Consider the following 14,689-nt stretch of genomic DNA (forward strand, 5'->3'; position numbering starts at 1 on the left):
TTACTGGGATAGGGTGGAGGTGTTGACCTTGGGTAGGTTGCGCTTTCCAAGAGCCGGTGCAGACTCGATGGGCCGAATGGACCCCTGCGACACTGTAAATTCTATGAAATAGCACTCTTAGAAATTGGGCTGGGCAGTTCCCAGTGACTTTTTGGTCATGATGAGGTGGTTCACTTTGTTAGGGTCACACACAGATTTTAAGCAGTGTTCATCCAAGGTTCAGTTTTAAAATTTAGAAATAGCAATGAGTATATATTTCATTTTAAAAAAGTGAGATCTTGGTTCATCACAAAACTTTATTCCTGGAGTAGGGGTGAAAACCACTACAGAGTGACAGATGAAAGCTCCATCAATGGAGCAAAGCTGTCGAAAGGATGATCTTCTGAAGAAACAAACTTCTGGGTTTCTGTCCCCGTGTCAACAAGGGTGGCCGCAGTTCCTGGACTTATAAATAACCAATTCTGTTGATTATGGCCCATTTTATCCCGTGGAGTCTTTGAAAGAATCAGATACTGAAAAGATTGCAACTTCTCCGCTGTCCCCTTCTCTTTCCATTCCTTTCACTTGTACTCCAGTACAATGGTTGGTCATCCAACTTTCCCAAATGCACCAAGACCCAAGACCCAATACCCATAAACAAAAGTAAAATTGCTAGATGTGAATAAAGTCAAATCACCGCTAAAACTTAGGAACTGTGTATTTATTAATTACAAAATTTAGATAGTTACTGCTTAATCTGTGTAAAACTAGTGTTCATCCACTCCAGCAGGAAGTTTGACAGAACAGAGATCCTGCAAACTGAATGGAGTCCAACTTTATTCCCATGTCTAATATTTTATACATACATGAGCGCCATTCTGACCATTCACTACCCAAAGACGATCGTTTAAAATGTTACATATATCACTTTGATTACACCAAAAGGTGCAACAATTTAAAGTGCAAGCCCTGCAAGAAAAAAATCCATATTAGGCAGCAAGGGTCAGGTCTTGTTCCTGTCATATTATACAATGACTGAAGGTCGGCTCCAAGCTACTATTAAACCAAGACCATCGACTGCACCCCACTAACAACTTGACTTCCAGAGTTAAAAAGCACATCAAAAGACTGAGTATTACACTCAGAACAAACATTGCGTATCTGCAATAAGTCTCTCCGCCTCAGTGTATGCCCCAAAGCAAATGGACCATTTATTGAAATATTGAATTTCACTTGAGTAGAGATACTGTAGAAAGAATTTTAAAACCATGGACCAGCATCTTCCTCCCAAAGGCTTGCTATTCGTTCCTGATTTTTACCCATCAACGCAGGGCATCAATAAGCCAAGTTTGCTCTTGGACTATGTCGATCCTCAGTCGCTCAACTTCCAAAGAGTTAGGGAATATATTAAGTTGTCAATGGGTCCTGTCGATGGTCCTAGTTTTAATCCAGTCTGAAACAATGATCCTGACTCCAACCCAACTTCTAATGTGTTTAATCACACATGTACACATGATCCCAAAACACATTATGATACTTTGTGTTGTTTCGTAACAATACTATCCTTTGTAAAGGAACCATCTTATTTTAAGTGAAATCACCCATGCGCAAGGACAGACAAACAAAGTATAGGATTACAGTAATAGATTGAGATCAGTTATCTGTTAACAGTCCTGCTGTTTGCACATGTCTTAAAAGTTTGCGAAAGCAGAACTGTTGAATCTCCCAGATATTAACTGCCACCTGATCAGAAAATCCCACAGAATTATTTACAATTCATTGCTCACAAATAGGATTGCAAGGATAAAGGAACATTCATAAAATTAATTGACATAATCATCTGTAGAGGAATTTATTTACAAATACCTATTAAAACAACAAAAAAGTAGTAGCGGAAACAACTCAATGAAGCAAGATGGTTTACAGCGATCCATTTCTGTGGTATGATGATTATCTCCACAATTCATACCAATTGAACATTAAAGTCATTTGATCCGGAGTAACATCATCAGAATCTCATTCCACTCAAAATGCCTGGAGGTGGAATCAGACCTCAGGTCCGCAGAGCTCGGAGCTTAAAGTAAGTTTGTGTTCCCTGTAAAAAAAAAAAAAAAAAAAGAATCATACAGAAAATGTTGCAGCAAATATTGATCCATGAAGTCTTACAACAAGCAGATGGGACTAATAAAGTGTATTGGTGACAATTTTCCAGACCAGAAACTCCACATCATTTCATTAAGAATGAAATTCAACTAAAATTCAGAACTGTTCAAAATGCAATGCAATCCATCATTTGGATAGAAAACATTCAGCCATATATGAATCTTTATGGAAGGTACAACAAGTATATTAATGCCTATCTGCTCTCAGGCAACATGTTGCCCGGCACATGACCTGTTCATTTGGAACCCAGCTGCAAGGGCCCATGAGCAGGCTGATGATAGGTTAGCTTACACTCACTGCAAAGAACACAAATACTACCACTAACATTAAGGCGAGTTTGACCACATCTCCTTAAAGTCAGAATTGTGGAATAAGGAGTCAGGGAATATCACTGAATCAGACACTAAATTGGTCAGAAGACCATTAGAGAGCATAGAGGTTAATAAGTAAAAAAGGTTTATTGCTGCCTTCACTCAAAACTCTTCATTCATCAAGCTCCACCTTATTCCTCCAGGAAGTGATAGCATACAAATCGAACAGTAAAACAACAGGGATTATAAAAAAGGGGGTGGGGGTGGAAAAGGGGCGGCAGAGGCCTGCCTGGAGGTTGGACGTGATGTTGTTGGCGGACCCGAACTTTTGCAGCAAAATGGGAAGGGTGATTGAGGACTATGTAGGGTTTAATAGGAATGGAGAAGTATCACCGTCAGTGGTGTGGAAAGTGTTGAAAGCAGTAATGAGGAGTGAGGTTATCACGTTCAAGAGAGCGAGCATGATAGAGCCCAGTACAGGAAAGGGGAGCTGGTGGTGGCGCCAGAGCAGGTGAATAAGGTGTTGGAAGAGTTTTATAAGAATCTGTACAAGTCAGAGCCTTCTGAGGATGAGTCAGACATGAGGGAGTTTCTGAGGAGTTGGGAGCATCCTGAGGTGGGAGGGGAGGAGAGGGCAGGGTTGGAGGAGCCTGTGGTAGGTGGAAGTGCAGATGGCGATAGATAAGATGTGGACGGGTAAGGCACCGGGACCGATGGCTTCCCAGTAGTTTTACAAGAGATTTCTGAATAAGTTGGCATCGCTGGCGGTGGAGATGTTCGAGGATGTGGTATCAGGGGTTATTGCCGGAGACTATGGAACTGGCATCTATTACACTGCTGCTGAAAAAGGATAAGGACCCAGTAGAACGTGGGTCAAACAGGCCAATATAGTTATGGAATGTGGATGCCAAGATTCTGACAAAGGTGTTGGCGCTTAGGTGGGAGAGGTCCCTCTCTAAGGTGATTGGGGACGAGCAGACTGGGTTCATGAGGGCAGGACAGTCTGATGTGAGGCATCGGTTGAATATGGTGCTTTCTCCGGTAGAAGGGGAGGTGGCAGTAGCATTGGATGTAGAGACGCTTGATCATGTGAGGTGGAGCAATTTGTTTGCGGGGTGAGTTTGAGATTGGGCGAAACTGGTGTACAAGGTCCTGAGGGTGCGTACAAACGAGATGAATTCCTCTGCACTGGGGAATGAGGCAGGGATGGCCCTTGTCCCTGCCTCTGTTCGCGCTTGTTTATGGAGCCCTTGGTCATTGCGCTGAGGTGCTCGGATAAATGGAGGGGGCTTAGGATATTTGAGCCGTTTTCAGGCTACAAGTTAAATTTGGGAAAAAGGGAGTGTTTTGTGGTACCTTCTCCGGGGGAGAGAGTGGAGGTGGTTGAGAGAGTTGGGGGGGGGGGGGGGGGGGGGGGGGGGGTTGCCATTTCGGATCGCAACAACCCACTTTAGGCATCTGGAATACTAATGGCTCGTGACTGGGCTTGGCTCCGTAAATGGAACTTCACGCATTTGGTGGGTAGGGTTACAGTGGATTTTCTGAGGTGGGATAGCCTTCCCCTATTGTTGGCACGCTGGGTGCAGGCTGTTAAGACAATAATAATAATCTTTACTGTCAAAGTAGACTTACATTAACACTGCAATGAAGTTAGTGAAAAGCCCCTAGTCACCACACTCCAGCACCTGTTTGGGCACACGGAAAATTCAGAATGCCCAAATTATCCAACAGCATGTCTTTCGGGACTGCTGCTGCAGTTTTTAATTCTTGTTTCAGTGCCTGCCAGTCTTTTTGCCAAAATTTCTAATGGTGATGGAGGGGCTGATTTTATTTGTTAGTGTGAACAGGTAAGGTAGTAAGGATTAGGAGGACGGTGCTCCAGAAAGGGTGACAGTTGGGGGGCTTGGCCCTTGCGAATTTGTCATACTATTACCGGGCAGTGAACATCCGAGAAGGTGCAAGGCTGGAGCCGGGAGATGGAGACTTTGTGGGTGAAGATGGAGGCAGGTTTTGTAAGGGCCAGGGCTGCAGGCATTAGCAAAGGCGCCGCTTCAGTTTGAACCAGGGAGGTATTTGGAGAGTCCAGTGGCAGTGGTCACGCTGAAAATAGGCAGTTTCAGCAGCACTTTGGGGGTGGTTTGAAGTTGATGCCGATTAGAGGGAACCATGGGTTTTGAGCCTGGGAGGATAGATGCAAGGTTTCGGGGATGGGAGGAAAGAGGAGTGGTGGAAATAAAGATCTGTCCTAGAAGGGCAGTTGCAAGTCTGGAGGTGTTGGGGGCAAAGTTTGGGGTGTGACGAGGCAAGGGTTTCAGGTACATATGGGGTGTGGCAAGGCAAGGGTTTCAGGTACATATAGGTGCGGGAATTTGTGAAAAGTCTGTCCCATCTTTTCATTAGCACCACCCTTCGGATTGCTGGAGGGAGTGTTGGTGATGAGGTTGGGGGGCAGGGTCAGCTTGGCGATTTATGGGAGGATAGGGCATGTCTGGAAGGAGTTAAGGCCAAATGGCAAGAGGAGTTGGGGATGGTACTGGAGGAGGATGGCACTGGAGGAGGGACTGCAGTGTGAGGTGCTGCGAAGGGTGAATGCCTCAATTAGGGTCCCAGGTTCGATTCCGGCTTGGGTCACTGTCTGTGCGGAGTCTGCACATCCTCCCCGTGTGCGCGTGGGTTTCCTCCGGGTGCTCCGGTTTCCTCCCACAGTCCAAAGATGTGCGGGTTAGGTGGATTGGCCATGATAAATTGCCCTTAGTGTCCAAAATTGCCCTTAGTGTTGGGTGGGGTTACTGGGTTATGGGGATAGGGCGGAGGTGTTGACCTTGGGTAGGGTGCTCTTTCCAAGAGCCGGTGCAGACTCGATGGGCCGAATGGCCTCCTTCTGCACTGTAAATTCTATGATATGATACTTTGAACCTAGTGTTCGACACTGGGGTTGATATAGCTAAAGGTAGTGCACAGGGCGCACCTGACAAAGTCAAAGATGAGTCAGTTGTTTAGGGGTGGAAGATTTGTGACAGTGTGGGAGGGGCAAATATTGTTGAGGGGAATTGAACACAAAAGTAGAGGTTATGCTTCAGTTGTACAGGGCACGAATGAGACCACATTTGGAGTAAGTATGTATGCTGTTTATAGTCCAAGGACCATAGGCCGCTCTATTGAGAGTTGACTGGTGGTGATTTAACCTGAGGATCACCACACCTCATGATACAGGAATTTAACCCGTGCTATTGACGTCGCTCTGTATCACAATCCAGCCAACTGAGCTAATCAACCCCTATTTGTAATACTGTGTACAGTATTGGTCACCTTATTTAAGGAAATACGGAAATGTATTGGAAGAAGTTCAAAGGTTTACCAGACTAATACTAGAATGGTTGGGTCATATCATAGAATACCTACAGTGCAGGAGGCCATTCGGCCCATCGAGTCTGCACCGGCCCTCTGAAAGAGCACCCTACCCAGGCCCACTCCCTCACCCCACCTAACCTTAATGGCCAATCCACCTAACCTGCACATGTGTGGGAGAAAACCAGACAACACGGAGGAAACCCACGGGGAGAACATGCCAACTCCGAACAGTCACCCAAGGTCGGAATCAAAACCGGGTCCCTGTCGCCGAGGCAGCAGTGCTAACCAATGTGCCACCCTTATGAGAAGAGGTTCGCCAGGCTAGGCTTGTATCCATTGAAGTTTAGAAGAGTAAGAGGTCACTTGATTGAAACACCAGAGCCTGAGGGGTCTTCAGGGGGTGGATGTGGCGATCTTTTCTCTTGTAGGAGAATATAGAACTAGGGGTCACTGTTTAAATTAAATAAGGCGTCACCATTTAAAATGGAGACGAGGCAAAATTTGATGAATGCAGCTCTTGGGCGGAATGGCCTCGCCTGCTCCTTGTTCGTAAATCTTTTAAACATTAATATAACTAGTTATTTCTCAATTCCTGTACAGTACACTATCCTTGAGATAAATATGCCGAGTGACTATAAACAAACCGTGCTTCTGACTGGTGTCCTGTGACTCTGGTCTTGATCTACAAGGAGCCAATTATCTGCAAGTAGAAACTGCCTTTATCCACGCAATGCAGAAGAGCTTCTTCGCCATCTACCCCAACACTCTAGCAAATGGCTTTCAGCAGCATTTTAAACAATAAACCATGATCGAATAACATTTTTCTTCTTAAGAAAAGGGGTAGGTTGCATCAGAGTAACCTTGGCCCAAAAAATCAGTCTTCCTCCCACATGGGGAAAATAGATCTGCCCTAAAAGTACACAACTGGTGGACAGCATAGAGGAGTTCGGTTTAGCACCAGTCTCCGGATTCTGTGAGGGCTATGGGCCTCAGCAACATTCTGGGAATACTATTGAAAATGTATACTCCAGAACCTGCCACACCCCTAACCAAATTGTTCCAATGCAGTTAAAACACTGGCATCTAGCCAGAAATGTGGAAAATTGGTCAGCTATGTCCTGAACATAGAAAGCAGTACAAATCCAACCCAGCCACCTACCACTTCATAGAATCATAGAAGTTTACAGCATGGAAACAGGCCCTTCGGCCCAACCAGTCCATGCCGCCCAGTTTTTACCATTAAGCTAGTCCCAGGTGCCCGCACTTGGTCCATATCTACTCGTAATTGTTAGGAATGGGTTAACAAACCTTCCAATGAAATACTAATTTGATGTCAATTATCCAACAGAAGTCACTGATGGTTACAGGTGGCACTACTTGTTGGTTCAGATTTGCGTGTGAAGTTGGATTAAAGAAATAATGGTGTTTGGTGGAGGAGCAGAACTCGGGTCTCCTTTACTCTACAGCAACCCAGAAAGTTAAACATCAATCATCAGTAAAACGATGGAAGGAGTCATCAGAGTGCTAAGTGTCACTTGCTTAGCAATAACCAACTCCTTGAAGCATAATTTGGGTTCCGCCAGGGTCACTCAGCTCCTGACCTCATTGTAGCCTTGGTTCAAACATAAACAAAATGCTCTACTCCAGAGGCGAGGTAAAAGACTTATTTTCAAATCAAGGCAGCATATGGTTGATTGTAGCACCAAAGAGCCAAAGTAAAACTGGAGTCACTGGGAATCAGGGTAAAACTCCATTGGTTGGATTCAGACCAAATCCTAAGGGAAATGGTTGTGGAGGTCAATCATCGGAGCTCCAGGGCATCATGCACAAATCCCTCAGGGTACTGTTCAAAGCCCAACCTGCTTCATTAATGACCTTTGGTCCATCATAATGCCAAATGTGGGGATGTTAGCTGATGAGTGCACAATGTTCAGCCCCATTCACGACTCCTCAGATACTGAAGCAGTCCATGTCCAAATGTAGGAAGACTGGACAATATCCAGACTTAGGCTGACAAGTGGCAAGTAACATTCATGCCCCAGTGCCAAGCAATAACCATCTCCAACAAAGGGAATCTAACCATTGCCCTTGACATTCAATTACCTGAATTGGATCAGTCATACAAATACTGCGTAGAAGCAGGTAGGCTAGGAATCTTGCAGCAAATAACTCACCTCTTGACTCTCCAAAGCTTGTCCACCATCCAGAAAGCACACTTGCCTGGATGAGTGCTGCTCCAGCAACACAAGAAGCTTGACACCATCCAGGACAAAGCAGCCAGCTTGATTGGCACTACAACCAAACATTCACTCCCTCCACCACTGAAGCACACAATTGCAGCCCTGTGTACCATTGACAATATACTCTACAGGAGCTAACCACAGCCCTTCAACACCACCTTTCAAACTCCAACCACTACCATTTAGGTCGAGGGACACCACCACCTGCCACTCCCCTCCAAGCAACTAACCATCCTGACTTGCACTACATTGCTGTTCCTTCAATGTCGCTGGGTTAAAATCCCAGAACTTCCTTCCTAACAGCACTGTGGGTGTACCTACACAACATGGGACTGCAATGGTTCAAGAAGGCAGCTCACCACCACCTTCTCAAGGGCAATTGGGGATGGGCAATAAGTGCTGAACGAGCCAATGCCCACCTCCCATGAAAAAAAACAATCTTAGCCAATGATCTGCAAGATTTCTGGCCAAGGCCCCCCTCCTATACCTAGAATTAATATTAGTCAGTACTCAGTACTGAGTGCCAATGCAATGTATAAAGCTATAGGCCTAATTAGGTATCTATAATTACCTCGTATTTGAACGTCCCATAATCCAGCAAAGCAATTAAATTTAACCAAGTTTACCTTCTCTCAATGGTGTTGTGGGAATAGGAGCAATATTCTCTTTCACAGAGTGTTTGAAAGCTTTAGCAGGATCAAAGCGCTTGATGCCTTGAACTTTGCAACGCTGCTCTTGATATTTCTGCTCAGTTAGCTTCTCCTTGGATAGCTGGGCTCGTAGTTTTGTCAGCTCCTACCAGGTAGAAGAGTCAGATCAAACATTTGCTTGCCATGGTTACATCCCAATACTGCTCAATTACAAAAATACTGATTCATACAAAATTCAAGTCAACAAATACCATTCCACAAAGCAAACAATGTGGAAAATTGACACAAAAACAGGAAATGCTTAATAAACTTAACAAATCTGGCAGCATCGGACGAGAGAAAGAGAATTTGTTTAGTGTCTCAATGACTCCTACAGAACTGAAAAGACAATTAGAAAATGTACAGAATTATAGAGTTGGAAAGGGGTGGAGGAGGGGAGGCAGAATAGAAGACCAGGGGCAAAGGAGATATTGACAAATTTGTCATTGACCCAAGACAAAGCGAGTGTGTGTGTTAATGGGGCCATTAAGGGATGAAGAGTGCCAATAGTGGCAAACGGTGAGGCAGCAGAATAGTGTTAAATGGGAGCAACTGAACACCCCACAGATAGCCACGTGGTGGAGGAGGTGAGGCAGTGCTGGGCCAGGCCAAGGAGCTGGAAGCCAATGGACAAACTACAAAAGCGGTGGGAGATTTAAAATAGAGAGGGGAAAGTTTGTGGTCGAAAGTTGTTGAGCTCAATGTGGAGTCCAGAAGGCAGTAATAGGCCCAATTGGAAGACAAGGTCTTGTTCTTCCAGTTTGTGTCGGGCATCACTGGAACACGGCAGGTCTAGGACATGAGAGCAAAATGCGGAGTTGAAATGGCAAGTGACAGGAGGGTTGCTGGTCATGGTTGCAGGTGGAGTGAAGGTGTTCTATAAAGTGTGGAAAATTGCCAGGTTAAAAAAAGTTGTGAAAAGGACACGAATCTGCAAAGGGATATAGATAGGTCACTTTGGTAGTTGGGAGGAAAATGTGAACGTGTTCACTTTGGCAGGAAGAATAGAACATATTATCAAATGGAGAGAAATTGCAGAACCTGGAGGTACAGAGGGATCCAGATGTTCTGGCACAAAAGATTAGTATGCTGGTACAGCAAGTGATTCGGAAAGTAAGTGGAATAGCTTGTTTATGGTAAACACGAATGCAAGTAGGTAGGAAAATTTTGCTACAATTCTACAGGGAATTGTTGAGACCACAGACTATTGTTTTCAGTTTTGATTTCCTATTTAAGGTGTCATGGTAACAGAGGGGGGGGAGGAAACATGGAATTATACACAGAAATATTGAACTTTAAAAATCACTGAATCACAGAAAATAGTGAAAAGGCCCTTTGGTCCGAGTCTACACCACACATGAAAAACACCTGACCTACCTAATCCCATTTGCCAGCACTTGGCACGTCATAACATTCAAGGCTCTGGGTCAAGTCCTCATCCAGGTACGTTTTAAAGGATGCGAGGCAACCCGCCTCTACCGCCCTCCCAGACATTGCATTCCAGATAGTCACCACCCACTGTGTAAAAAGGATTTTCCTCACATTCCCCCTAAACCCCCTGCCACTCACCTTGAACTCCTCTCCCCTCGTGACTAACCCTGCAACCAAGCCTCTTCCCATCCACCCTGTCCATGCCCCTCAATCAGGTCACCCCTCAGTCTTCTCTGCTCCAACAAAAACAACCCACGCCTATCCAACCACTTCTCAATGTTCCATCCCAGGCAACATCTTGGTTGACCCAAAATTCATATTTTAAAAATGGACAAAAAAAACCAAAACCAAGATTGTAGAGAATGTGCAGTTAGCGACGGACTAGAATGGCTGCAGGGTGTTCATCGAAGCGACAATGGAACCCCTCCCTGTTTTTCCAGACAAGGCAATTCTAATAGCACCCTTACCATCTTTTGTAAAGACAAAGAAACATATTTGCCATCCTATCTCGAAAACCCAGGGTATAATTGTCCAGAGGAGGCTAGTGTATTCCAGCCCTCTTGAAGTCTGCTTGCTACTGGCCTGCGTATGGCGCTGTGTACATGCTGAGAAAAATCAGCAGTTTCCCACTCTGAAGGAGTGTCGTACAGTAACCAAAGCTGGACCCCTGCAACAAGAGTCACCTTTTGCAGGAATATCTAAAACTCTCTCCGACTCTCAGGCTGGAGAAAATGAAATTTGTCATCCGCAGATCAGGTGTCTTCCAAAGGACATGGAAGCCGTTCACCAACTTGCTTCAAGTCCCGCAAGGGACTGGTCTGGTGGCATGTTTAGGCCCAAACCAAGTTGTATAGAAATGCCTGTAAATGTGTGTCTCGGCCATATTGGGGATGTACAATATGAATGCCGATTTGGGGCGGGGGAGACCACAGCCACAGTTGTTGTTATGAAGATGCTCACTTTTAAATACAAGTGTTGGTTTTAGCGTGTTTTTTTCTGATAATGTACAATTTCTAATTTGTTGGACATAAAAATACGAAAACTCAATAAAAAAAACATTTCCAAAAATACTTTTATTGTTGAAATCAACCAGCAAAAACGGATCACAGCTCAAATAAAAAATGAAATCTCCCCACCAAACCACAGAACACCTGAATTGAATAATCAACTGTTTAACTTCAGCATCTCTACTGGAATCAATCTGTAATGGCTGCAACACTCATCACCTGCTCCTCGCAACTCAAGGACTGTTCCATCTAACTTGTTATATATATTTACTTCATAACACTCTTACTTCGAATCCGTATGAATATAGATGCACGTGTTTTACCATTTCTCGGTAATTATTAGTTAAACTTCTTAAAAATAAATTTAGAGTACCCAATTCTTTTTTTTTTCCAATTAAGGGAGAATTTAGCATGGTCAATTCACCTACCATGCGCATCTTTTTGGGTTACGGGGGTGAAACCCACGCAAATATGGGGAGAATGTGCAAACTCCACACGGAGTGTGACCCGGGGCTGTGATCAAACCCAGGTCCAATGCCGTGGGGCAGCAGTGCTTCATTGTGCCACCGTGCTGAGCTGTTAATAAACTTACTGTACCTTAATTCAAGAAAGCTTGGTTCAATTGGCGCCTTTTTAAAATGTAGCTACTGGATCTGAACAAGGTATCTAAGGGAAAGGGAACCTTGCTAGATTAAACCTTTGTGGCTATCAGCAGAGGGTGTGTTGAATAAAGACAGAGCCAGTCATCCCTCCTCACCTGGGTTTGTGACAATTTTGGGGGCACCCCAGTCGGACGGTGACAAATAAAGGGGTCTCACCAGGATCAACAACTTTTTATACAAAACAAAGATGAAAGTGAACATGCACAGAAACTATTATTATGGGCAAGGGTTTAGAGAACACCAAAGTATATCATGGAGTTCACCTGACCCACAACTATGAATAGATTTTGGTTATGGGGAGCACAAGGGCCCACCCACTTTACAGGTGTGATGCAACAGAGATCCAAAGTACTTTTAAACAAAAACAATGTTTATTCTATGAATCCAGATAACATTTTTATAAACACACATTATCAACTACCAACACAATCCCCACAGGTACAATACTCTATAGATAATCCTTAATTGCATTCCTTACAGAAACAGGTATTACTCTGAAATCATCAAGTGATCTGGAGACATTCTTTAGCAGAGAGAGAGAGAGAACACGTCTCTTTGGTTTGAATGCAGCTCCCAACTGAAAATGAAACTAACTCGGAGCCAAAAAAAAAAAACAGCTTCCAGCTTAAGCCAAAAGTAAAAAGCCAGAAACACAGCTCAGCTCCACCCACACAATGACATCACTGCAGCTATTTGATAAACATACTTTTCTTAAAGGGATCCTCACATGTCACGAGATATATCAGTTACATTTTTAACAAGTGTCTACCTTTGACTTGGCTTCCTAATCCCAACTCCCCCTTTCTTTCAGATCCACCTACCCTTCTTGCTATCTAGTGACGTCTTTGTCTGTTGGATCAAGCCTGGACCTGTTGGGGTAGCGCGGTGCCATGTTTGCTGCTTGTGTTAGATTGCTTGTGGGGGTTTTGTGCCTCTTTTGTTGCTCGTGCGGGTTCTGTCCCCTTTGTTTTCTCTCTCCTCCTCCCCCCCCCCCCTTCTGCCCACCTCATCCTCTTTCAGTTTCCCCCCCCTCATCCTCTTTCCGTTTGTGTCTGTGGTTCTTCTGTGGAATCCCCCCTGCCTCTAGCTTATTGGCTGCTGGTTACAAACAGGTCTTGGAACAGGTTGGTGAATGGCCTCCACGTTTTGTGGAAGCCTTCTTCTGACCCCAGATGTTAAATTAGATTTTCTCCATTTGGAGGTGCTTCCGATCGCCAGCCGAGTAGAATTCTCCGGCAAGCGATTAGGGAGGCAAAGGCTAGGGCGTCTGCCCTCCTCCCCAAAGAGTTCTGGCTGTTCTTATACCCCAAAGACTGCCACTTTCAGGCATGGTCCATCTTCCTCCCCACAACCTTGGACATCACCTCGAAGGAGGCTGTCCAGAACCAACAAGTCTGCAGCATGCCCAGAACACATGGGCATGATCGGCCAGTCCTCCCTGGCACCGTTCACACTTGTCCTCCACCAGGAAGAGGCTGCTTATTTTGGGTTCTGATTAAGTGTGCTGTGTGTTCCACTTTCAGCTGCATTAGGCTTAGCCTTGCGCAAATGGAGGTGGAGCTGACCCTGTGCAGTGCTTCGCTCCAGAGACCCTGCCAAATTTCATATCCTAGGTCTTCCTCCCATTTTTCTTGTCTCGTCCAGTTGAGAGCGTGCCTTTCCTTGTAGCCCATACAGGTCCGCGCAGTTTCCCCTTCCTAGCTTGTCCACGTCCAATAGGTGCTCTAATAGCGATTGTTGCAGCCCCATGGGTATGTCTTTATTTCCCTACGTAGGAGGTTTTTAAATTTATTTGCATCTTAATTTGTTTCCCCATGTCATTTGGAACTTCTCAGTCAGTTCTTCTAGCGTTGTCAGTCAGTTGTCTGTGCAGAAGTCCCTAACTGCCAGTGCGCCCACCACCCCTGCCCCGCCCTTCTCCATTTTTTGAAGGTGGCGTCCATTCTGGCTGGCATGAGCCAGTGGTTGTTGCAGATGGGGCCTTGGTGGACATTTCAGTTGGATCAAAATGCGGTCTTAGTTGATTCTGGTGTAGTCCTCAAATGAGTCGATGACCTTTTCTGGCTTCGCTACCAGTTTGCCTCTGCCCTCTCTAATCTTTGCTATTTTGATGGGCAATTTCTGTCAGACAACTCAGTATAGCAACTTGTATTATGCAGAACACGTAGAGCAGTTTTAACCCAGAACATATTGAACACAGCTGTATAATATCAATACTCTCTAATATAATTCATGATGCAGAAGGAAATTAGAGAAGCAGCTTCGGACCAGGTAGACAGACATCACAAGAGAATAAAAAAGTATTGTGTGTCCGCCGTCAAAGGCTGATGGCCAGAAAGGGGGTAGGTTAGTATTTGATTGTTGAGGAAAGTTTCATCATGTGTATATATTGGGCAATATGTATATTATTGTTCATATTTGATACTCAATAAAATGTTCACTAAAAAGCTTCAGGACTGGTTACTTTGACACTTTACGCTTGAGCAATTCTTGTCACTGACCTGGTACGGATGCTTACCTGCTTCAGTTCCATATTTTCCTGCTTCAGTTTCATTACGTGCTTAATCTTCTGCTTCTGGTTTTGGTGGCCAAGTAGTTTGACGTAAGCTTCACTCAGTTTATTCAGCTCTTCCTGGGTAGCTCCATGTTCATTGAGGAGGCAATTCTTTTCCTTTTCAAATGAGTCAAGTTGCTCCTACTCACACAAAATACAGATCAAGTCGACCAACTATTTCACATCTGGCAAACTGACAATCTTAAATCCAAGCAAAGGAGCAGCAAATCCACCACAGACGAATTAACAAACCTCAAGATATGCAAGAAGAAAAAACGATTGGTAGAGCGCAGCTTGCTGGA

At 44.7% G+C, this 14,689-nt stretch overlaps 1 protein-coding gene across 3 annotated transcripts in view; it reads right to left on the reverse strand.

Moving 5' to 3' along the window:
- Positions 1 to 685: 685 nt before the first annotated feature.
- hmmr (hyaluronan-mediated motility receptor (RHAMM)) overlaps positions 686 to 14,689 on the reverse strand; it is a 56,297-nt gene continuing 42,293 nt past the window's right edge. For all 3 annotated transcript variants that reach the window (XM_072512667.1, XM_072512666.1, XM_072512665.1), the window contains 3 exons: positions 14,352 to 14,528; positions 8,671 to 8,839; positions 686 to 2,074 (listed from right to left, as the gene is read on the reverse strand). In XM_072512667.1, the coding sequence (XP_072368768.1) occupies positions 2,055 to 2,074; positions 8,671 to 8,839; positions 14,352 to 14,528 (366 nt within the window). In that variant the 3' untranslated portion in view covers positions 686 to 2,054. The remainder of the gene's footprint in view (positions 2,075 to 8,670; positions 8,840 to 14,351; positions 14,529 to 14,689) is intronic.

This window comes from Scyliorhinus torazame, chromosome 7 (genome assembly GCF_047496885.1).
Source record: "Scyliorhinus torazame isolate Kashiwa2021f chromosome 7, sScyTor2.1, whole genome shotgun sequence".
In the NCBI taxonomy this organism is placed as follows: Eukaryota; Metazoa; Chordata; class Chondrichthyes; order Carcharhiniformes; family Scyliorhinidae; genus Scyliorhinus; species Scyliorhinus torazame.